Source organism: Canis lupus, chromosome 20 (genome assembly GCF_003254725.2).
Source record: "Canis lupus dingo isolate Sandy chromosome 20, ASM325472v2, whole genome shotgun sequence".
Lineage (NCBI taxonomy): Eukaryota > Metazoa > Chordata > Mammalia > Carnivora > Canidae > Canis > Canis lupus.
The window spans coordinates 43,164,341-43,189,766 of record NC_064262.1 but is presented as its reverse complement, the minus strand read 5'-3'; the positions used below and the strand labels follow the sequence as shown (position 1 = coordinate 43,189,766).

Below are 25,426 nucleotides of genomic sequence, written 5' to 3'. Positions count from 1 at the left end.
TCCATACTGGTCTTATATTTCTCGTGACCCAAGCCATGTACGTAGAGTGAGAGAGAGGAAAGGAAAAATCTCAGAAACTAGTGCAGACAGTAACAAGTTCATCCAGCTGGCACAGGGCACAGCAAGGAAAAGGTGACAGTCTGGGTTTTTGAACATTGTTTTTTTTTCCATCAAGCTGCGGCATGTAAAATTATCTGAGGGAGATTCTGATCTAAAAGATGAATTTGTGCGCCCTGAGTGTGTGGCCAGATCATGCCTTTGAGCCTGCTGATGCTCAGCAAAGGCACCACTGGGGCTTGGGTGAGGGGAGGGTGCCCTTCCTTGTAGAATACTGGCTCAATTTGCTTTGTGCTTTTGAATGTATTTGTGTCCAGTCTCTTCCTTTACCTGCCCGATAAAAAGTAGCCATATGATTTTTTATTAAGATTTTATTTACTTAAAAAAAAAGATTTTATTTACTTATAAGAGATACAGAGAGAGAGGCAGAGACACACGCAGAGGGAGAAGCAGGCTCCCTGCAGGGAACCCGATGTGGGACTCGATCCCAGGACCCCAGGGTCATGCCCTGCACCTAAGACAGACACACTCAACCACTCAGCCCCCCAGGCATCCCTAGCCATATGATTTTCTTATCTTGTTTTAAAACTGTTGCCGTATAGAATATGTGTGGGGGTTAAAATCCAGGTGCCACCTTAAGTCGCCTGGAAGGGAGAGATGGCTTCAGGAGCTAGCAACAGCAACCGCCCGGTGTCGTCCTCCTTCCATCCCGCTGACCTCCTGTAGGCATCTGTTTGTGCATATTTGTGCATTCATTCATCCCTCCGGGTTTTGGACAATTTTTTTGAGCCTGTCGTTGAGCGTTGTGCACAGCACTAAGAGCTGGGACAGAGGGAAGAATAAGAGACTAGTCCTCACCATGGAGGGGGCAGGGTAGGCTGGGGACTGGTCTTCACATAGTAGTCACAACACCGTCTGGTCACACTCATCACGGCAGCATGTGCTGGACACTGCAGGACACAAGGGAGGGCATGGAGATGTGTAAAGGGGACTGAGCTGGCCACCCAGAAAAGGGAATGCCCGAGTCTGGTGGTGAGTGCTGAGTTCAGGTCTCCCCAGGGAGCCTAGGCACTTGATCCTGCGGAGCACAGCACCTGCTGGGAACAGCCAAGTGCGCATATGACCTCTGTGAGGAGCAGGTGTGTTTAAGTGTCAGAGACACTGGGAAGGTCAACAGGGGCTGATGGTAGAGAAAACCAAGAGCTCTGCCCGTGGGGGGACAGTTCTCTGAGCTTCCTGAGGAAAATGCAGCCCTGCTCCCTGGGCATCCAGACCCCCACCTGCCCTGGAGAAAGCCTGTGTGGTCTGAGGACACCTGCTCCTCATGCTGTTGGAGCAGGTGTTCCTGAAAAGAGGGGAGGACCACAGACACCGTGCCTCCCCCTTCTAGGTGCTGCTGGATTCAAATACATAAGATCCATCTGAGCACATTTGGTTGTTAAATAACCTTCCATGTTTTCCTCTGTGAAAGACTAGCATTTTGGGATCCCTGGGTGGCTCAGCGGTTGAGCACCTGCCTTTGGCCCAGGGCATGATCCTGGAGACCCGGGATCGAGTCCCACGTCGGGCTCCCTGCATGGAGCCTGCTTCTCCCTCCTCCTGTGTCTCTGCCCCTCTCTCCCTCTCTCTCTCTCTCTCTCTCTGTGTCTCTCATGAATAAATAAATAAAATCTTTTTAAAAAAATAAAAATAATAAAAATAAAAGACTAACATTTTCTAGGAATCTTGTTGGCACATGAACAGTGGCACAGGAGGAAGTCAGTCTGCCAGACAGGACTTTGCCGGTGGAATGTCATGGGGGAAGCTGGACAAAGGCAGTTGTGTGACTCAAAAGAATTTATTATTAGGATGGATTTTAGGGCCTGCACAATGACGTCAATGACTTCTGTGCACACATGCATGTGGCATTTCTCCCAAATTAACATGGTAGCGTACCGATGGCCCCCGAGACGGTGGAGAAAAACATTGAGTAATTTGAACAAGTCTCAAAAATGTGTGTTACATTTCTACTTGAATGTTAAATATATTGGGTCTCCTCCACCTTAGAGAATACCTCAGCACCACCACCACCACCACCTCTGCACACACATATACACACACACTAAGATTTTAAGATACGAAGGCTAGGAGTCTTTTTTTCTAGCTGACCTTCATCTCTTTCCCAATCAACTCTTTGTTCCACGCCATGCTCAGAATCCACTAGAAAGTTTCTCATACTACATCTGTCCACACACCCATTTGATGAGGGCCACGTGGGTACAAATCAGGGGCCTGCCAGTGGCCTTGCTGGGCATCCCAGTTCATCTAAATCCGACTACCTCTCGTGAGAAATGAGGATCCTGTCAGGTTAGCCAAGCCAGCTTCCTCCCTCCATCACCACAGCCTCCCTTTGGCCTGCTGGGCCTCTGAGGTAATTGGTTTTTTGAACCTCTACATAAGAGCCACCTTGAGTAAATGAACTTGAAACGCCAAAGGGTTTATCTTTTGAAAGTTGCATCGTGCTGCTGGCGATGCTCTTGGAGAACACGGCTCCCACCACATGTCCCTGCCTGCTGTCTTTGTGAATAACACACGTGTGTTATCAGCACATGTCCCCACAAATCATCCTTGGAGTTTGGAATAGTGCTATGCTCATGTGCTTCAAAACAGAATCAGGTGGATTTTTCAGGAGATACCATTTCAAATCAGAAATAAAGTCCTGGGCAGCCCGGGTGGCTCAGCAGTTTGGCGCCGCCTTCAGCCCAGGGTGTGATCCTGGAGTCCCGAGATCGAGTCCCATGTCAGGCTGTCTGCATGGAGCCTGCTTCTCCCTCTGCCTGTGTCTCTGCCTCTCTCTGTCTCTCATGAATAAATAAATAAAATGTTAAAAAAAAAAAAAAGAAAAGTCCTTTCAGCATAGGAGTCAAACTCAACTTGTCCCCTTCAGAGAAAAAGTGTATATTTCACTCTTCATCCAGTAAAAGTGATGAAAACCAGGCACTATAAACAAATTATAATCCATCTGTACCGTAGACCTACTAGAGAGCTGTTTAAAGCTGAGATAGATCTGTCTGGACTGTTGTGGAAAAATCCTTCCTATAGTAAATGAAATACCACAAAGTAGTATATACATGATGATCAATTTAAATTTTTAAAAAATTACACCAAAGGGGTGCCGGGGTGCCTGGGTGCCTGGGTCGGTTAAGTGTCTGCCTTTGGCTCGGGTCATGATCTCAGGATCCTGGGATCCAGCTCCACATTGGGCTCCCTGCTCATTGGGGAGCCTGCTTCTCCCTCTGCCTCTGCTCCCCCTGCTTGTGCTCTCTCTCTGTCAAATAAGTAAATAAAATTTTTAAAAATTTTTTTACAAAACTCAGGATGCCTGCCTGGGTGGCTCAGCAGTTGAGTGTCTGCCTCTGGCTCAAGGTGTGATCCCAGAGTCCTGGGATCGAATCCCACATCGGGCTCCCTGCATGGAACCTGCTTCTCCCTCTGCCTATATCTCTGCCTTCTCTCTCTCTCTGGGTCTCTCATGAATAAGTAAAATCTTTTTATAAAATAAAATAAGAATTGTGCAAAACTATATATATGTATATGTGTATATATACTCATTTGCATGGAAAAGACATTCAGTAAGTCTCTAGACTTTTCCAGGTATATTCACCATACAATTAATAACGTGGCTCTTCAGGCTGGAGGTAGGCCTAAGAGGAGGGTAATGTTTGAATTTGAACAGAAAGAGTAAATACGTGATTGGTTTCTATGATTTAAATTTTTTTTAAAGATTATAAGTAGGCACTGTATACAAGGTTGAGGTGAAAGGAGTCTGCTTTAACAGAGCCCCAACTTCAACTTCTCTGCATCCTCTTGAGACCTTCCTGATGCTAGACTCCGCCTGTAGCTGACTTTTTTATGGTTCTTTACAGTTTATGAGTATGTTCACACAGTCATATTCTCGAATCCTCCCAACAGCCCTCTGACAGATTTTTATTGCCTCTACTTAACAGAGAAGCAAACTGATGCTAAGAACCAGTAAGGGACTTGTCTTGGCTCATGGAATTTGTCGAGAAGGAAAATGGGTTCAAATCTAGGTCTTCCGAATCGGAAGCCTCGTGCTCTTGCCACTTCGCCAAGTGGACAGGAGTTAACGCCTGCTGATTGGACTTCACGTTCTTATCACTTCTTTATAAGGAGCGGTTTGTTCCAGTCGGGTTTACAAGTGGCACTGGCCAGCCCCCCTGCTTTTGTGAGGGGCAACTATCTCCATCCAGCTGATAAGGTTTGTATTGCTGTCTTCTGGACACTTCAAATCCCTACCCATCGATTTCTTTTCCTGTTATTTTTCCTCAGAGAGCCTTTTCATAAGCTGCTGGCCCAAGGCCTTATCAAGGGACAGACATTCCGCCTGCCATCTGGACAATACCTACAGAGAGAAGAAGTAGATCTCACAGGTAAGAGTGGCCCACCTGGTCCCATCCCGGTACTCACAGGCCTGAGAGCCATTGACAAAGCAGGTGTTTGCCCAGGGCCTCAGCTGTGGAAAATCCAGGGTCTCCAAGCCTCCGCCCGCTGCGGGCTGGTGCCCTCTGAAGGCTGGGGTTCAGACAGCTGCCTGCTTCTCGGCCCCAACCCAGCCCCAGCCATGTCGGTTCACTTCCGGCAGGTTTTCGTGTGTATGTAACCCAGAGTCAACCTGGCCATCAGCTCGTGTCCTCACTTATGTTTGACAGCTCGTCTCAGGGATAGAGCCCCCAGACCCAAGAGACACTCTTTGAAACTTGGGGTACTCCCAGCACTTCTCCCTAGTGGTTTAGAGGCGTGGCACTAAACTTACCCTGCAGCACCCCAGAGCAACCCCATCTAGCACTTCCCTGGCTTTCCCCTGAACTTTTCCTCAGGGGTAGCTCCTCCTACCAGATCTGTAGTGTAGCTCTACCAGATCTATAGGTGGCACCGTGAAGGTGTTGTGTGCACCCAGTATACCGATGAAATCAGAAGATGGGAATGGGGGTATCTAGAGGCCCCTGCAAGAAACCCCCAGAACTCTGACTTAGAAAACCCAGTGCACTATGGATGAAATCATGTAAACCCAACAAACCCCTAATGGTAGGCAGCCTCCCAAGCCAAATACTAGAGGAAAGATTTAGGTGGAAGCCATCAAGGGAATTACCTAATTAATGCAGTAATATATCAAGAGTTTGGAATGGTCCAAGGGAGAAAAAGAAGCTAGAAAGGCAGAAATTGGCAGTGATTCTCCAGCAGACCAGCGGGGAAAGGAGCCAAATCCAAAGGGCATCCAGATTGCAATTGTCAATGAAGTGCTCTTTGTGTTAAGAGCAGGACTGTCATGTACAGCTGTGCAGTGTGTATACTGCACAAAGGCACCCAGTCAAGGGGCTGAGCAGGGCCTCAAATCCAGCCACTTGCCAAACTTAACACCTCAAGGCCACATCTGCCAAGAGAGGGCACCTCTAATTTCTCAACTGCTCTGCCCAGATAGATGCCTTTTTCCTAATTTGCACAACAGTGCTGAAAAGGGTAGCTACAACCCAGAGGAAGTGTGCAGAATAAACGGAGCAGTGATTCCCTGAGCCTCACCACAGCCTGGATAAAGCAACTTCGGTTCCCCTTTGCTCTGATGTCACGGGGCCAGTGTTGTGAACATCTTCTCCCTTCCCATGCAGACTTTCCCCGTGGGAGAGAATACTTGGAACAGCCTGGGCAGGCTTCCATCTCCTTCAGGGGTGCACTTCTGTGAACTATGGAATTAGCTCTTAGGCACACACATCAATCCCTTGGGAGTTTGGTTGTGGCCAGAGTCCAGGACTGTCTGCCTGGAAGGAACAGAAATGCACCCAAAGGCAGGTCGAGCGTGGGATATAGGGCTGTCACCCAAGCCAGCTGCCGGGGCTTAGCCTGGCCTCACAGCACACCCGCGGTCACCAGCTGCCACACAGATGCCAGTCCTAGGACTTCTTCCCCTGTCCCCTAGCTTCTCATGCCTGTTTCACCTGCCCTCTTCTTCTGCCCTATTCTCCTTTCTCCACCAGGCTTGGCTTCTGAGGTTACAGGGTGACCTTGGGGAGACACCAGGCCATGGCTCACCCCATCTCCTTAGGACTTTATGGCTCTGGTTCCCAGGAACACTGAAACAAGAGTTTCTGTCTCTTAATTCTGGTTTCTGAGAAGACCTTAGCCTGGCCAGATGTCCTTCCTTGTCCCAGCCACGGAAGGCCTTCTCTATCAGCACCCTCTGGACCAGTGGCATGTGGGTGGGGAGGAGTCACTTCCAAAGAACAGGCCGTGGCACCCTGGCACCACTGGGTGTACCCCATTCCGCATGAGCCCATGGTCTCCTGGGGCCAGACCACGTGTTGGGAACTGTAGTGACCTCTGGGGGTGCTCCTCTGCCCTGAAGGCCCAGACCAGTCCACCACCGGCTTCCAGAGGAGACCATGAATCCATAAAGAAGACAGTACAGCATGCAAAGCTTTGTTGCCCTATTCCTACTTTCTCTTTTAGATAAAAGTAATTGACTTTTACAAAGCAGGAAATTGCTTTGTCTTATATTGTGGTTGAGAAAAAGCTGGCCCAGGCACTTCTGACCGTACCGTGTATTCCCAAAGGGAAGGTTTGTGGTGAGAAGTGAGCCTCACTTATTTCAAAGCGAAAACATTTCCTGTAACATCCTGTAGAGAAGGAGAAAGAGGCGTGTTAAGTGAGTCAGTGGGATTCCTCAGCTGGACACTTGGAACAGCTCTTCTGAGATGGGCTTTTCTAGAGCTAGCTCAGAACTACACATATCCTCACCTGTTATTTCGGTGTGTAGGCTCTGTTCCTGTTCACTCAGAAACGAAGGAGCAGCTGGAGGTAACGTGGGAGAAGATGAGCAAGTCTAAGCACAATGGGGTGGACCCCGAGGAGGTCGTGGGGCAGTTCGGCATTGACACCATCCGGCTCTACATCCTTTTCGCTGCCCCTCCCGAGAAGGATATCTTGTGGGATGTGAAGAGTAAGTCCCCTTCCTGTCCCCGGGGCCGCCTCCTTTGTGATCTGCCTCAGATGCCGAAGGAGTTTAGGGGAAGGAAATGTCGTGGCTGAAGACAGTAGCGAGGGTCCTAGGAATCGGGTCCCTGAAACGAGTAGTGGTTTGTCCAGCATCCTGTGCCAATCTTAGACAGGGCCCCCAGATGTAATGAGCCTCAGAACCCCGGGGGGAGCTGGTGGCCATGTGGATTCCCAATCCTCACCCCAGACCTGCTGACACAGCGTCCAGGGGGTCCCAGTGTCCAGTCCCTGCCTTTGGCAAATCTGTGGTATACTGCTGCTGGTCCTACAAAGACCCCGCCTGAGAACATTCCACAGGAGCCAGACTGGCTTCCATGCAACCCTGAGACCCCTCGGTGGTCCACAGAGGCCAGTCCCCTCTCCATCTACCCTGAAAGGCAGAGGGAGAAGCAGGCTCCCTGCTTGGAGCCTGATGCGGAACTCAATCCCAGGACCCTGGGATCGTGACCTGAGCCAAAGACAGACGTTCAACCACTGAGCCACCCGGGTACCCTCTGGGGCCTCCTCCTAATGTTTTCCGTGACCTCTGTCACCCACAGCAGCCTCCAGAGCCCCCTGAGGGGAGATTTGTCTGTACAGAGTTGATTAGATCTGAAAAAGGATGAGGTCCAATCTTAGGTGTCGGGATGTCCAAGAATAAGCGGCCCAATGCTCACTCAGTTTTCCTTCCTGTGGTCCACCCCTAGTGTTGCTATGGGGAGGAGCCATCAGTGCCTGGGATGACCGCTTACCCAGCATCCCTTCCTAGTGCTAAGTGTGCTCTGGAGCAATCGTCACAGGTGCCAGTCCTGGAACTGGCCGCATTGGAATCAGGGACTTACAGAGTGCAGACGTTCAGGCATAGGTGTCGTTGGGGACACCTTTGTGGCAGCAAGCTTCTTACTGAAGGCAGCTGGTCACCGAGGCACATCCCCCAGGGCTCCTGAGCTTGTGGGGGCCAGGGGTGGTTGAGGGGCAGCACTCTGAGTAGCCCTGCAGCCCTGAGCTCTGAATACCCAGGGCTCTTGAATATGGCAGAGTAGTGCTGCTCTGAGCTCCCAGACCCTGGAAGCCAGGGTGGACCCTGCAGCCTGCCCTGGATAACCCCCACTGGGGCACAGTGACGCATGTCTTCAATGCACAAGTCCCTCTCTGGGCTGGGGTACAACCAGGTCAGTCACTCACATGTCTCTCCTTCTCTGTCTCATTTCTTGTCATGAAACTCAGCTGATGCCCTCCCGGGTGTGCTAAGGTGGCAACAGCGTCTGTGGACCTTGGTGACCCGCTTCATTGAGGCCAGGGCATCTGGGATGGTTCCCCGGCCCGAGCTGCTGAGGAACGAGGAGAGAGCCGAGAGCAAGAAGCTCTGGGAGTACAAGAATGCAGTCATCTCTGAGGTCAGGAACTTTCTGGGGATGCTGGTTAACTTGGTGACTGAGCGCTCTTGGTGTGGGTGGGCTACCCTTCTTCCTTCCTCTCTGTCGTGCGCCTCTGGTCTTGAAGGGTTGCCGTCAGCGTGTCGAGTATCTCACCAGCGGGGAGCAACAGTCCACATGCTGAGGAAGACTCGCTCTCAGGAAACGGCTTCCTCTAACCGTGGTCCCCACATGTCCATCCCAGATCTCAGGAGGCCGCTCCCTCCCTGTGGCTCCGCACTTAATACACCGGGGCAGAGAACCAAATGCAGGATTATGCTGATGACGCATACGTGGGAGATCAACAAACAGAAGTTTAGAAGTGAAACAGGCATGAGGAGACTGTTCTTTGGCCTCCTCATTGTACAGGTGGGGACAGAGATGGGGCCCAGAGACTAGAATCCGAGTTCCTGGACGCTCAGCATAGTGAGGACTTTCCCACCACTTACTTTGTTACACAGAATCTGTGTGAGTTACTATGACGTAACTTTTGCCAATAAATTATTTGTTCATATTACCTTCTTAGAGAATGTTTTATTGTCTAAATCATTTTATCTTTTCCTGTCTCTAAAGACTTTATTTTTAAGTGACCTCCACACCCAGCGTGGGGCTTGAAGCCCTGACCCTGAGATGAAGAGTCACACACTCCACCTCCTGAGCCAGCCAGGCGCCCCCTCACTCATTTTAAAAGATTCTTCATTGATAACAAATCCCTATACATTTCTTATCTAGAAGTCTGACACAATACCATGACATTTGCCTTTTTAAGCATTTTGTAAAAAAAAAAAAAAAAAAATGTCCTATCTTTGAAAGAAGGCATTTAGGAGATCTGGAGCTGTATTTTTAGTGGGTACCAAACACACCAAATACTCCTCAGGCTGAATTTTTAATTTTACCTCTGTTTTTTAGAATTGCCAATCTAAAGTCAGCCAGGGTCACTTTTCTGGACTCGTAACTGATGACCTTGGAGGAACAGGGTTTTCATGAGGCCACGGGTGCAGCATGGTCTCATTCGGTGACACTTCTTCAGGGAAGATCTCTATCCTCCCCACTCTAGGGTAGAGACACAGAGCTCACGCAGTTGAATTTCATGATGTGAGTGACGCCTGAATGATTGTTTTCATACCACATATTTCCTGTAAGGATTTGGCACATTTTTCTGTTCTGTCAGATAATAGAATTGGAGTATTTCAACAACATCTTTAGATGTGTTGTTTTTCGATATCTTTAGACATGTCGTTTCTCTGTATTCTTGGCCGTGGCCGAAATTGAAAAGCACACAAACAGGAAGTAGCTGACAGGTCATACTCGTATTCTTATGTTGACTCCATATTCAAAAATGCAAAACTTATCCCATATACTAATAACCTTCGTTGTGAATGAAAGTCACGTAGCCACAGAGAAGGGATATCCTGTACCCCACCTCCTGCTGACTGTTGTATAGATGTTTGCTTGTCAGTGGGTCTTGCCTCCTATCCAGGTAGTTAGCAGCATTTGGGATAGTGCTGTGAGAACCAGCACTGTCCCAGATGTGGGGCGGCTGGAAGTGTTGAATAGTGGAAACACTATAGATCCTGATTTTAAAAATCTTTGCCAATGAAATGTTACCATGATTATTCAAAATGGTGAATACATTTATAAACATCTTTGAGAGCTTGTTTGGAGGTTCTAGCAGGGGAGCGCAGCTACTCGTATACCCTTGACCGAAGAACGGTCCTCCTCTATCGGGGATGGTCGTCCTCTTCGACCGAGCGCGCAGCTTCGGGAGGGACGCACATGGAGCGGTGAGGGAGGAAGGGGACACCCGCCTAGCCAGCCAGATCAGCCGAATCAACCCTGGCGATCAATGGGGTGACAGATGTCGCAGCCAGATCGCCCTCACATCCTATAAACATCTTTGATTGCATTCATTTAATTCCCCCCGCCTTTTTTTGGATAATTCGTTTGCTTTGTTGTTGTGTTGTGTTGCATTGGTTGTTTATGAAAACCTTAAAGGAATTTTGAAGACAGTGAATAATTTGACTTTTATAAATAGGTGACCGGCCATTTCACAGAGGACTTCTCACTGAATTCTGCAATTGCTCAGCTGATGGGACTCAGCAGTAACCTCTTGGTAAGCGGCCCTCCTGCCCTCATTTGCTGGTCGCAGAGGAGGGCAGGTGGCTGCCAACCACATTGTTAGGTGGCCTGCAGGGGGTCCTGGGTCGTGGACAGAGGGTAGCATCATGGTGTCACCTCCTTGGTGTGGCTCTGTTATCTTAAAGAAGCATTTTTTCCATAATCACAACCTAGTTTTATAGCTAGAAGATTCTTTTTTTTTTTTTTTTTTTAAGATTTTATGTATTCTTGAGAGACACAGAGAGAGGCAAGGACAAAGACAGAAGGAGACACAGGCTCCCCATGGGAAGCCCAATGCAAGACTCAATCCCAGGACCCTGGACTCATGACCTGAGCCAAAAGCGGATGCTCAACCACTGAGCTGCCCAAGTATTCCTAGCTGGAAGGTTCTTAAAAGCTGGTCCAAACCCTGTTCCCTCTCTCTCCTCCCCCACCCCCATATCTTGCAGATGAGTTCAGTGACACCCAACAAGGTTAGATGACATGTCTGGATGATTAGTGACAAACCAGTACCAGACTCAAGCCCTCTTCTCTTCCGGCTCTGCTCTTTTCTTCATGCTTCCACTGCCTGCTTTCCCGATTGATCTGATACCCCCTCGGCATCATTAATATTTTACACTCATTTAACCTGGACAGATCAGATTTGTGCTCACTAAAAACAAAAGTCAGCGTTTTTAGCATAGACTCATCTTGCTACATATGACTAGAATGTTTCTTGCCAGGGGAAGCATTTGTCAACAAATGGAGCTTAGACCAGTGGTTAGCTGTTTGGACAACACACAACAAAAAGCACATTAAAACTATTAACAAATGCCTATTTTTTTTTATTTTATTTATTAGAGAGAATGAGAACACAAGCAGAGAGAGGGGCAGAAGGAGAGGGAAAAGCACACTGCCCACTGAGCAGGAAGCCCAACATGGGGCTCCATCCCAGGACTATGGGATCATGACCTGAGTCAAAGGCAGAGACTTAACCAACTGAGTCACCCAGGCGCCCGAACAAATGGCTTTTATAATGAAGCTCTCCCCAGACTTTAAGAAAGTGGAAAAAATTTACATGCTTGACTACGTGAAACTTAATATTTTTAGTATATTAAAACATGACATATTAAAAAGGTAAAAACTGGGGAAAATAGTTTATAACAAATATGTCAGATATGAGCCTTAATATCCTTAACATATTAAGAGCTCTTTACATATGAATATGAAAATACCTAACCTAAAAATAGTGAGAGGATGTGAGAAGACAATAACCCACAGAAAATGGAATAGAAATAATCTGTAAACTTGGCAGAAAAAATATATCTGCCTTGCTAGTTATCATGATGAATGCAAATTAAAAATACAATGCTATTTTTTTTAACCTATCAAATTTGTAGAGACTTTCTAACATAAAGTCTGTCCTATGACAAAGGCAGTGAGAGAGTATCACACAGCAGCAGTGGCCGTGGTTGATGTAACCTTGCCAAGAGGAACTTCAGCTTTGAGGTTGGTAGCCCTACTACAATTATTTAGGTCCTTTGGCTCAGGATACCCATTGGCAAGTGACTCATAATCACAGACATGTAATACCCCAACTGTCCTCAGATGGGGAAGTCGTAAAATGACTTGTCATATCAATAAGAAGGAAATGTGCCACCACCGCTCACATCATACCTTCCAGGAATCCTTACTCTCAGAAACTGTTCACGATACAACATCAAGTAAAGACACACAATACGGAAGTGCCTGCATGACAAAAATTCCAGTCGAGCAAAAGGGTATGTGGACAGTTGTGTATACTCACATATTTTTGCCTTTTTGCAGACCAGGATAAAAATACATCTGGTTTTTTTCCTAGGTGATACAGTTATGTGTAATTGTATATTTCCCAAATTTTCTTTGTTGAGTGTGTGTTATTTTTTTTAATCAGGAAAAAAATGGCTAATATTATAGAAAAATGAAATTTCTTCTCCCCAACAGCTACTTCTGGCAAATTCTCTCTGTACCGTCTTCCGTGGAATTATATTTAAATCTCTTAGGCAGTTTTGCAAAGATCATATATGCATGCTTTTTTGAAAAAATGTTTAATATATTTGGACTCCCTTTACCTAGCAAAATACATTATGTGGGCTGCCTACTTTTTTTTTAAGACTTATTTATTTATTTATTTATTTATTTATTTATTTATTCATTCATTCATTCATTCATTCATTCATTCATTCATTCATAGAGACACACAGAGAGAGAGAGTGGCAGAGACACAGGCAGAGGGAGAAGCAGGCACCACACAGGGAGCCCGACGTGGGACTCGATCTAGGGTCTCCAGGATCACGCCCCAGGCTGCAGGCGGCGCTAAACTGCTGCGCCACCGGGGCTGCCCCCGCTACCTACTTTTAATTTTAACAAACACATCAAGGGAGTCTACTTCTGCCTATGTCTCTGCCTCTCTCTGTGTGTTTCTCATGAATAAATAAAAATAAATAAGATCTAAAAAAAAAATCCTAAAATTAGACCAAAACTGTTTTTGCCACAGGGTGACAAAACATAGACTGAGTTAACAAACATAGACTGAGCTGCCACCATCACTTTAGGCTGGTTTTTACCATGACTTCCCCAGGGTGCCTTGAGAACTGCCAGCCTCTGGGAAACTCAGGACAGTTGTTTGCCTCCCTCTGGGCTGTCCTTGGTCTACAGTCGCCACCTTACACCGTGCTTTGCTGACCACCCTCCCTCCCTACCTGCACCCCGTGGAATCCTCACCCTCGATTCATTTGTCACTTTTCCCCTCGATCCTCTGTAAACTCCTTGAGGGCAGGGACTTCCCCAAAGTCTAGCATAGAGTAGGTGCCCCATAAATTAAATGGGTGTGACTGCGTTATCTGACCAGCTGCATTGCAGGAGGAAACCAGGTCTTTACTGTTAACCGGCAAAGCTGTTTAATAGAAGGAGGACCCCCGAGGTCCCTGAGCGGGCAGGAGGGCCCCTGCACTGGACGTTCCACATTGCAGAGCCTGTGGGCAAGTCTTTTTGTGTGTCTCACTGGCCCTGCAATGCACGGGAAACCTCGCAGAGCGGTTAGTAGTTTAAGTCTGGTGTAAGACAAAGCTGGATTCTCATGGGGGCTGCGTCACTTGGCTAACCACATACCTGGGAGCAGGTTACTCTCCTTTCGTGGTCTGTAGCTGCTTCATCCGTCAAGGGTAAGAACACCACCCTGTAAGGGTAGTTGTGGGAACCAAATGAGCCTCAGACTGAGGGCCTAGTATGTGCTCAGTTAAGAGTCGTGTATGTGGTGCTGCTGCTGCTGCATTCCTTTGAATACTCTGATTGAAAGGGGCAAGTTCTTTGTCCAGAGCAAACACAGATGGTAAAAGGAGGGTTTCGGCCTACCCGCTTGTGTCTCTGCACTTCAGATACATGAATGGCTTTTCTTAGGCAGGCTTATTTTGTTCGTCTCAATTTTTTTTTAAAGATTTTATTGATTTATTTGAGAGGGACAGCACACATGAACAGAGTGGAGGGACAGAGAGAGAGGGAGAAGCGGGCTCCCCACACAGTGCTCAACCCCAGGACCCTAAGATCATGACCTGAGCTGAAGCTTGACGCTTAACCAACTGAGCCACCCAGGCGCTCCGATCATCTCAGTATACTTACACCATTCTTTTCTCTTCCTCAGCAAGCTTCTCAGAGAGTGGTTCTTCACAGCCCTGAGTTTGAGGACGCGCTGTGTGCCCTGGTGGTGATGGCTGCCCCAATGGCCCCTCACATCACCTCGGAGCTCTGGGCAGGTAGGTGGGGGTGTCCTCATCTGAGCAGGATGTGCTCAAGCCTCTCGTGGAATACAACTTGGGGCTCAAGTGTCCTCAGGCATGGGGTCCAGTGTTTGGCATCTCTACCCAGGACCTCTGTCTTACGGTCACAATGGGGCTTCTGCATGGTCACCCCTGCCGAAGGGGAAAGCACTTCTCCACTTTAGCACACATGTCCAGACTGGGCATTCTTTCTCCTAACTCAGCCTCCTGCTCTCCATATACCGTGACCTCAGGTTATCTTTTTAAGGTGGAAACTCAGGTTTAATCCCACTTGACAGATGGAGAAAAGGGCTCCTGGATCATACTGCAGATCTAAAACTCACATGAACTGGGATTTGGTCGCTCCAGCAGACCATCATGCCTAAACTGGGCACTGAAGCAAGTCCCAGTGCCTGAGGCTTTTGTAAGCGAAATATGGAAGCTTCCAGCTCACCTGCCCCCTTAGAGGTCCCAGTTCTGGAGCCAGGAGAGTGCTTGGAGAGTGGGCTTTTGATTGACTGGTTGGTTGGTTGGTTGGTTGGTTGGTTGATTGATTGATTGATTTGACAGAGAGAGAAAGTGAGAGAGCATGAGTGGGGGGGAAGGGCAGAGGGAGAGGGAGAAGCAGGTTTCCCGCTGAGCAGGGAGCCCGACTGGGGCTCAATCCCAGGACCCTGAGATCATGACCTGAGCCGAGGGCAGATGCCTAACCTGCTGAGCCACCCAGGCGCCCCGTGACTGGAGAGTTTTAAACCAGCTCTTAGGCAATTCTGATCCACAGGCAGGCAGGGGATTGTGTCTCTCTACTGTTAAGACCTGACTTTCAGAGGAAAGCCCAAGGCAGGACTTCATGTACTTTTTCTGTCTTAGGGTAGCCTCTTGAGAGCATTTTTCAGGGCCAATTGGTCATTCTAAAAGGCTATCACTAGGAATACTTGTATCCTCTCCTTTTAAGAAATATTGAAATGTTCTTTACCCTGAACTGCCTTCAATAGTTCATTCTTTTCCTTTTTGTCATCTCTATTTTTTGTGAATTTTAATATGGAACTACTTTTTCAGATGGTGTGAGGTTTAAAGTGTCTTCCCATTTCCTATCTTTGGACACCTAGACTATTTCAAACTATATATTATTGTTCTAAAAGTTGAATAGCAGGATACCTGGGTGGCTCAGTGGTCGAGTGTCTGTCTTTGGCTCAGGGCATGATCCCAGGGTCGTGGGATCAAGTCCTACATCGGGCTCCCCCAAGGAGCCTGCTTCTCCCTCTGCCTATGTCTCTCTCTCTCTCTCTCTCTCTCTCTCTGTCTCTGTGTGTGTGTGTGTGTGTGTGTGTGTCTCATGAATAAATAAATAAAATCCTTAAAAAAAAAAAAGGTAGGAGTTGAATAGCTAATTTTTTGTTCACATGCACAATCCTGAGAACACATGTCTAAATGTAATGCTTGTTCAGAAGAGATGCAAAATAGTAAGGCTTTTGATGCATATTCTCAAATCAGCTTCCAAAAAAGTCTCTGGATCATGAGTGAATATCAACAAACAAGAGCATCCATCACGATTCCAGGTGTTCTGCAAGGCCTTTGCAATCACTTAGTGATAAACTTACCCCACATGCTGGAATAACCTAACCTGGGCACACTCCTTCCCTTTGAAATCCTGAGGGATATGCTCATGCCCTTGCTGCCATGAAGATGAACATCAGAGCCACACATCTTATGGGACCAGAGCAGGTGAATAAATCTTAGAGGAGAACAGTTCCCTGGGCCTGGGCCTCAGTGTCAGAGGCCTAGCGTGGCCTGTCAGGACCTACTCAAGACAATCAGAATGTGGAACAATAGTTTGGGCCATCTGTGGTTTTACGTGGAGGTCCAATTGGCTTCCTAAGAGTTTGCAAAAAAAAAAAAAAAAAATCATCTGTGAGTATTTCCAGTTTAAAAATAAGATACACTTATAAACATTTTAGATTTTGTGTGTGTGTGTGTGTGTGTGTTTTACTTGTAAACATATTTAATCACTGCATTAATTGCCCACAGGCATGACTTTGGTAACTGTTCTGGTGACGTATCTAGCATTGGCTCCCATAATCCACCACGGACAGTTCTGTGCATAGATATGAGTTTCCATTTCAGATGATGCCCTTGAAATGGAAAAGATAAGAATGTTTTTAAGGCTCTTGATCTATGTTGCCAGACTATTTTCCTGAAAATATCCCCGTTTCCAGATCTGTTTTGAAGTGTATGTTCTGTTTCACTAATTTAATTATTGGTTTTTTCAACATAGTTTAACATCTGGTGGGCTAGCCTCCCTTCATTTTTTTTTTTTTTCATCATTATTTGAGTTCTTCTCACCTGTTTATTCTTCTCAGTAGAACTCTGGTATAATTTTGTGCTTAAAAATCCTTGAAATTTTGAAATGTGGTTAAACCTAGAATTAATTTGGGAAGGCTTTACATCTTTACCTCTTCCAGACTTCCATGTGGTCTGGTCTGTCTCTCCTTTTTTTTTTTTTTTTTTTTTTTTTTAAGATTTTATTTTGGGGACGCCTAGGTGGCACAGTTGGTTAAGTGTCCGACTCTTGATTTGAGTTTAGGTTGTGATCTCAGGGTCATGAGATCAAGTCCCATACCAGGCTCCTCAGTCAGTGCCGAGTCTGCTTGAGAGTCTCTCTCCCTCTCCCTCTGCCCCTGCTGGTCATGCCCCTCCCCCTCCCCTCTAAAATAAATCTTTCTTTTTTTTTTTTTTTTTTTTTTTTTTTTAATTTTATTTTTAAGTAGTGTCTAGGGCAGCCCGGGTGGCTCAGCAGTTTAGTGCTTCTTCAGCCCAGGGTATGATCCCGGAGTCCTGGGATAGAGTCCCAAGTCAGGCTCCCAGCATGGAGCCTGCTTTTCTCCCTCTGCCTGTGTCTCTGCCTCTCTCTCTCTCTGTGTCTCTCATGAATAAGTAAATAAAATCTTAAAAAAAAAAAAAAAAAGGTACTGTGCACTCAACGTGGGGCTCAAACTCACAACCCCGAGATCAGAAGTCACATCCTCCCCCAACTCATCCAGGCACCCCACCACTCTCTTTATTCAAGACTTCCCTTACGCTGAGTCAAGTTTTATAGTTTTCTTCATGTGAGTCCTAACATTTCTTAAGACTATTCCCAAGTATCTTTTGTTATGTTTTATTTTTATTTTTCTAAAGATTTTATTTATTTATTTTTTTTTTTTTAATTTTTATTTATTTATGATAGTCACACAGAGATAGAGAGAGAGAGGCAGAGACATAGGCAGAGGGAGAAGCAGGCTCCATGCACCGGGAGCCCGATGTGGGATTCGATCCCGGGTCTCCAGGATCGCGCCCTGGGCCAAAGGCAGGCGCCAAACCGCTGCGCCACCCAGGGATCCCTATTTATTTATTTATTCATTCATTCATGAGAGACACAGAGAGAGAGAGACACAGGCAGAGGGAGAAGCAGGCTCCATGCAGAGAGCCCGACGCGGGACTCGATACCGGGTCTCCAGGATCACACCCTGGGCTGAAGGCGGCAAACCGCTGAGCCACCTGGGCTGCCCGTTATGTTTTATTTTTGCCCTTGTAACTGGAGTCTTTTTTCTTTATACATTTTGAATGGTGATGGCTGGCATGCAATTTTTAAAATTTTTTGCATACTTATTCTCTTATCCCAATTCCCTCTCCCTCATACTTTGTATAAGGGGTAAGATCCTCTTAGATTTGGTAGGATTCTGTGATCAGCACATAAAGGATAAGGGTTCTCTTTCTAACAGTTATGGTTTGGAGTCTGTGTACGTACTGTATTTTACTGCTCAGAAAACCCTACAGGATATTGGAGATGCTAGTCCACATGGTCTTGTCTCACTCCGGATTGAAGGGGAACTAACATTTCTCTGTTGGGTTGGATATTGGCTATTGGTTTAGAATAGATATTCCCTATAATGTTGTTTAGGGTTTTTTAAAGAATTTTTGAAAGAGTGTGTGTGTGTATGTGTGTGTGTGTGTGTGTGTGTGTGAGAGAGAGAGAGAGAGAGAGAGAGAGAGAGAGAGAGAAAGCAGGGTAGAGGAGGGGCAGGAGGAGAGGGAGAGAGAATCTTGAGCAGATTCCCCACTGAGCATGGAGCCCAATGCAGGGATTGATGTCATGACCCTGAGTTCATGACCTGAGCTGAAATCAAGAATCAGACACTTAACGGACTGAGCCTTCCAGGCGACCCAAAATCCCTTATGATGCTAAGGAAGCAGCTCTCTGTCCTTGTTTCCAGAACTCATATTAGGAGTGGGAGCTATGTTTTATTTAACATCCATATTCTTCAATTGTTGAGGTATTTGTATCATTTGCTTTTAATCTCCCCCATTGCCCTGTTGATGGCATCTATGCCCAGTTAATTGACTGCCTAACCTCAAGCTCCCCTGGCATAGGTTCACCTTGACCGTGGTGTTGTGGATTTTCAGGATGCCATTGAATTCTATCTGCAAGTGTTTTCTCTAGGATTTGGCAATTATTTTCCTATGGAAGACCAGGATGAGTCTTTCTCAGGATGAGTGGTCAGGTTTGGAAATGAGGATTTCACTGACTCCACTGAGTGAATTGCATTGGGTTCCTCTGCCTCTTGTGGTGCTTGTTCTAAAGACTAGAGAGAATGAGACACTCACTCTTTGCTGCATAGACAGAGTGCCCTAAAGGGAGGTTGGTCTCAGGCCCTCCATGCTCATGCTGTATTATATTATGCAGCCTTTTATTCTCTCCTTGGGAAGGAAACGTGGCTCTTTGATCTACCATTGGCAACCACAATAAGTTTTTTAAATGGCACACTGTTCATTCTTTCCTAGTCTTCCTTTGCTCTAAAACAAAACCAAGGGATCCCTGGGTGGCGCAGTGGTTTGGCGCCTGCCTTTGGCCCAGGGCGCGATCCTGGAGACCTGGGATCGAATCCCACGTCGGGCTCCTGGTGCATGGAGCCTGCTTCTCCCTCTGCCTATGTCTCTGCCTCTCTCTCTCTCTCTGTGTGTGTGACTATCATAAATAAATAAAATTTAAAAAAAATTTAAAAAAAAAAAGCTAGTTTGTAATAAACTTACTCTCATCCTAGAATATGCACATCTCCTCCTTTTATCTTCCTTCTTTGTCCCACATTATCTGTCTATCTCCCTCATTTCATTTCGCCCAGGAAGGACTAGTGTCAGTACGATTTGAAGAAACTCCTCCCTCACATGGCCCTTCATTTGTGCTGCAGGAGGGCGGAGAGGATCTACTCTACTCAGGGCCCTGGCCCTACCTGCCCAGTCTTAGGACACGAATATACAGCATGGTGTGGCCCTGCCCGTCTATCCCTCAGCTGTGTGACAGGATCCCCAACAGGACACATGCCAAAGCATTAGGAAAGAAACCAGCCCCTTCCAAACCTTGCTCCATGATTTGTCCTACCACACACAGCTTTTGTGAGCTGCAGCATGATGAGTAGGTAGAGATCGAACCTTAGTTTTGCTACAGAGTTTCGTTCAGTTGGGTTTATTGAGCACGTATTATGTACAGGCTCTGTTTAGGGCATTTGCATGAAAACTGGGGAGGGTGGTCTAGATAACATTTTCACTCAGGCTTTACAAATTCATATCAATTGATTTTATTATCTTGAATTCAGGGAAGTAATGGGGAGCCTTTGTCTCCTGGCTCCCCACAGATGTACATTTGACACCCTCTGAATGAGCCACTGGGTCCGTTAACAGTCATGTGAAGAGTCCCACACACCTGGTGTGGCACCCTGTTCTTTACATCACAGGTGCAGGTCAGGTGCCCTCAGGAGAGAGTGGAGACATGACCGTCCCAGAGCTGAAGAGGGCCAGTGTGTCAAGGTATGGGGAGTGCTTTGCAGACGGCAGCACTGTATTACGAGGAGCATCATTATTGCCATCCCACACTGTCGATCCTTCTCCATCCAGGCTTTGATACACATTTCATTTGTTCTAGAAAATTTGGCTTTCCTGTAACTTCTGGTTTCATTCCTGCCTCTTCGACAGATAAGTCAGAATGGTTGTAAAGGGAATACGGTGAGGATGGAATGTTCAGAAATGGCCATTTTCTGGAGTTGCCTAGAGAAGCACATTTTTCCCAGGAGAGAGCCTCCCTCCAAAGAGCAGCAGAATTGGGATCTGTCTTCTAGGGGAGATTCGGAGCCCTGGAAGCAAAATGGCCATCACTGCTGTGGATAAAAAGGAAACATTTCAGAGAAGCTCTAGTAGTCCCTAACCAACCCCTTAAAGGGTCAGCGGAGACCTTCCAGTAAGAAACAGAACCAGTGTCTTGCCAGTTGGCAAACTGTAACAGGATGAGGAAATCTTTTTTCCTTCCTGAAGTTTGGGATCTGAGCTCAAGACACCATGTCTGAATTCACACAGCTAACTTTTGTGTACCATAATAGAGTATTGTGCTCCCCAGCTGAGAATGTTAGCTGCTTGCTTAGGGAAATTTTGTGTATTTGGAGTCACGGATACTGTTTCCACACAAAAGACACAAGGTTTCTTTTGTTGGTGGACAGTGAAAGCAGAAAATCACCCTACAGGGAGCTTCTCCGTGGTACTCTGGTTGGAGGTATAATTTCATCATCTTCAGAAGTGACCTTTCTTTAAAAAAAAAAAAAAATTATTTATTCATGAGAGACACAGAGAGAGGCAGAGACATAGGCAGAGGGAGAAGCAGGCTCCATGCAGGGAGCCCGACGTGGGACTTGATCCCGGAACTCTAGGACCCCAGGATCATGACCTGAACCGAAGCAGATGCTCAACCACTGAGCCACTCAGGTGTTCCTCCAATTTTCTTTCTAAACCCACAAGTCTTGAATATTGAGATTCTGGCCCTGGAACATAGTAGACCATGAGAAAGGAAGGAATTTATTTCTCTTTGGAGAAGTCTTTAACACACACACACACACACACACACACACACACACACACACCTGACCAGATGCAACCATTCATTCATCCTGCTGGTGTCTGAGGCGCCTGCATCACTCAGGAGAGCAGGATGAAGTGGCTACAGGATGCAGTCACAGGCCAGGCCTATCTCCATGTCCCACAAGCTCTGCTGCTCGAGAGTGCCCTCGCTTCTCTGTAAGAAGCCAGGCTGCAGGGGACACCTGGGTGGCTCAGTGGTTGAGCATCTGCCTTTGGCACAGGGCATGATCCTGGGGTCTAGGGATCGAGTCCTGCATTGGGCTCCCTGTAGGGAGTCTGCTTCTCCCTCTACCTGTATCTTTGTGTCTCTAATGAATAAACAAATAAAATCTTAAAAAGAAAGAAAAGGAGGGAGGGAAGAAAGCAAGCAGACCAGCTTCAGAAGAAAAGGCCTAGAGCCACCTGCACAAAGTAACTCCCCCTCCAGTGCACCTCTCTGGGCTTCTTTTTTTTAAGATTTTATTTATTCATGAGAGACACAGAGAAAGAGAGAGGTAGAGACACAGGCAGAGGGAGAAGCAGGCTCCATGCAGGTAGTCCGATGTGGAACTCGATCCTGGGTCTCCAGGATCACACCCTGGGCGGAAGGCGGCACTAAACCACTGAGCCACCCGGGCTGCCCTCTCTCTGGGCTTCTTAAAGCAAAGCAAAACCTCAGTTTTTAATTGAAAAGTCACGTCTGTGCACATACTGTGAAACATTCAACTGTTGAAGAAGGGTGTGTCCTAAGCCCCATAGCACCCTTGCCCTTGTCCCTCTGTTGCTCTGGGAACACCTGCTCCGTATTGGCTCTTCAATCTGACACTAGGACTCCACGCGTGGAGTATGTGAGACATGCATCTGTTTCTATGCAAATGTTGGCAGGCTGTACAAACGCTTTTCTCTCTCTGTGTGTGTGAGACCAGTTCTGTGTCAACACTTACGGACGTACCCTTTCTGTTTTACCGGCCATGGTGTGTGCCATCCTGAGAACGTCCCATGAGTCATCCAGTAGTGGGCATTTGGGTGATTGTTCTGCTGCTACTTTTTGTGCTGCTTACCCAAAATACAAGTTACTTAAAATGTGGTGGTAAGATCTCTGTTTCTACTTTTCTGGCCACTCTTATGGCTGTGTAGCAATTTCTGTCTGTGCTCCTGCCTCAGGCTTTGCCTCGTGCGAGCTCCAGGTGTCCCTTCACCACCATAATTGTGAGGTCACAGCAAGGGAACCCCGTGCCCCCACTTAGGCATCCAGAGGTAACTCGTAATCCTGAAGGATCAGGCTGCTGCCACAAATCCATTTTTCTTTGTAAAATGAAAGTGGCTGCAAAATAGCGTAGCTTAGCGTTTTGCTATATACATATGTATCCCTTAATTTCAACAAAATTACAAACATACAAATCACGTAGGGGTGTGTGTGTGTGATCATTGTAAAGGAAAAGAAGTTCTCACTGATGACTTGGTGGCATTTTACATATGAATATGGGTGCAGAGTCAGTGTTGTTATTTCAAAATAATGTCAGTGGAATTCTTTCTGTGGATAAAGGCTCAAATGAAGCGGCATCACATTCTATCCATTTTCTTGGAATCGCCAGAGCCAGATGAAGCTCAGTTGGCTTCAGAGGCCCTTGTGTGTGAGTGCACAAGCTGGGGTGGGGGTGGAAGCAGGCCTGATGGTGGCCACCAGAGAGGCTGCTGTCCCCAGACACCGCAAGTGCACCACCACCCACTCCCAGGTGCCATGGTGGCCGCGGTGACCTCACCAGCTCTCAGAGCATGAGAGGAGGCTTGAGTCGGTTGTTTCGGTCGTTTTGAAGGAAGGTGAGCCACAACAGCTCTCCCAGAGGAGGAGCAGGAAGGGGGTGGGCCGTGGGGGACAGCCGGCCCTGTGCGATGGCCTTGTATGCCAGGGCTCTGACACTTCCCAGCCTTCGTTCAGACTTTCTCCAGGGCTTGCTCTCGCCCTGGCCTGTGTCTCGTAAAGAAACCATCGTATTTGCTATATGCAAACATTAGGTATTTTTACTTCCCTAAAGAGGAGGGAGACAAACACACTGCGTAGAACCCACAGCCATTGAGTTTTTTGTTCCTCGCCGCCAAGGAGGATGGCTCCACTCCCATCTATATGGAAACTCTGGCGGGGACCCAGGCTGCTATAAATAAGCATCCTGATTGCTCCAGGAAGGCTGAGCTTCCTCATTTTTTTTTCCAGTGGAATTTGCAACAGCTTCTGCCTAGAACATTTGTGTCCAAGGCCCTTTTCATCTCCCAGGCATCCTGTACAAGTACCATGCAGAAGTTCTGGAGTCCTTCCCACTGCAGCTGGATCACAGGATGAGCCATCCTGGGCCAGCCTGCTAAAATAAAGAAGTGATTATCTCCCTTCTGTGACCTCTGTCTTGTATTTAGATATGAGTCTTAATAGTACCCCTTCTGAGTAACAAGCAGGAAGCTCCTTTCGGACCCTGCCAGAAGGCACATCTGTTAGAAATGGAGTAGGTTCATCAGCAAGTGCTGGAATCCCAGGGCTTAGGGGCAGCTGGGCCCCAGGACTACATCTTTGACACCACTTGATGCACAGACTCCGATGGGCTTTCTCTTTCCTCAGGCTGACGAGCAGCACAGGGTTACGCCAAGAGGGCCAAAGAGTAAAAACCTATAATGTGCAACACATAAAAGACTGAAGTCGACAGCGTGGAATGGGTCTGGTCTCCTCAGAGTGGGCTGTAGCCCTGAGGCCTGTCTGGGCACTGGCTATAACAGTCTGCAAATGAGATGCGCAGCTTGAGCTGAGAACTTAGACCAACTGTGTCTCCGAGCACACATCTTAAGTTAGGCTGACCAAGTTCTTGGTAGCAAGACTTTCAAAAAACCAGTGTGTGGATCCACATTCCAGCCTCTGCTCCAGCACATGGCAGATGGGCACTTTGAGTAGCTTCAGGTAGTAGCTGTGGATGGTCCTGAGACAATCCCCCTATGGTATTTTATAAAAGAAAAATCACAAACCAATGGGGAAGGTTTACTCTCCAAATTAGGTTTGGGCAACCATGTTGTGCTCCTTCGCTTCACACACAAAATGAAGTACAGCTGGATTCAAAAATTAAATGGGAGGGTAGCCTGGGTGGCTCAGCAGTTTAGCGCTGCTTTCGGCCCCGGGTGTGATCCTGGAGACCCGGAATCGAGTCCCACGTCGGGCTCCCTGCATGGAGCCTGCTTCTCCCTCTGCCTGTGTCTCTGCCTCTCTGTCTCTCATAAATAAATAAAATCTTAAAAAAAAAAAAAATTAAATGGGAAACAAAATGCAACCTTAAAAAAGAAACCAGAAGAAAAATCTTGAACTGACCCCACAGTGTGGGAAAAGTTGATTCTGAAATATCCTTTCAAATTACTGAAGTAATAAATGTTTTTTTGTAGAGAATCTATAAAGCATTAAAAGAATCACCGATGCTTCCACCTCCCAGATAGAATCACCGCCGTTATTCTGCTTTATTCTTCTGACCTTTTATCTGTTCATATAAATATTTAGTAAAACTAGGATCATGCTGTATGTGCTATTGTAGATCTTCCCTTTCCATGAAATGAAACATTGTCTTAAAATAATGAAACGAAGGGAATACAAAGCTACTATATAGTATGATCCTGGGGGTAGTGGTTTGGTTTGGTGGGGTTGGTTAATTTACTATTCATTACATACATTACTGTTCTTCAAAATCAGAAGTTCAGGGGTGCCTGGGTGGCTCAGTTGGCTAAGCATTCAACCTGATTTCAGCTCAGGGTCATGGGATCCAGTGCCATGTGGAGTCTGCTTGAGACTCTCTCCCTCTCCTTCTGTCCTTCCCTCTGTTCTGTGTGTCTCTCTCTCTCAAAATAAATTAAATCTTTAAAGAAAACCAGGAGTTTAAAAAGTGCTATGCAGGTGAACATGACTTTCTACTTTATAGTTTGACCTTTTCAAATTTTCTGCAAGGAACATGCCTTACTTTTGCCATCAAGGAAAATAAAATGTTATTAGCCACAGCCCAGCATTCCAGGCACTGGCGTTGGTGGGATTCACTCCCTCTGTCTTGCAGCTGGCCTCAGACCACCTGTGAGGCTTGGGCCAATTCCCTCAAATGCATC

At 46.9% G+C, this 25,426-nt stretch overlaps 1 protein-coding gene across 9 annotated transcripts in view; it reads left to right on the top strand.

Moving 5' to 3' along the window:
• The window catches only part of LARS2 (leucyl-tRNA synthetase 2, mitochondrial), a 189,139-nt gene that overhangs the window by 156,224 nt on the left and 7,489 nt on the right, over window positions 1–25,426 (top strand). For 5 of the 9 annotated variants that reach the window (XM_025458240.3, XM_025458241.3, XM_035702736.2 and 2 more), the window contains 5 exons: window positions 4,387–4,487; window positions 6,866–7,048; window positions 8,311–8,480; window positions 10,534–10,611; window positions 14,275–14,386. In XM_025458240.3, coding sequence (XP_025314025.1) covers window positions 4,387–4,487; window positions 6,866–7,048; window positions 8,311–8,480; window positions 10,534–10,611; window positions 14,275–14,386 — 644 coding nt within the window. Of the gene's footprint in view, window positions 1–4,386; window positions 4,488–6,865; window positions 7,049–8,310; window positions 8,481–8,703; window positions 10,394–10,533; window positions 10,612–14,274; window positions 14,387–20,157; window positions 20,231–25,426 lie in introns of those variants that run through there. The other 4 variants (XM_035702738.2, XM_035702739.2, XM_025458244.3 and 1 more) reach the window with 4 other exon arrangements.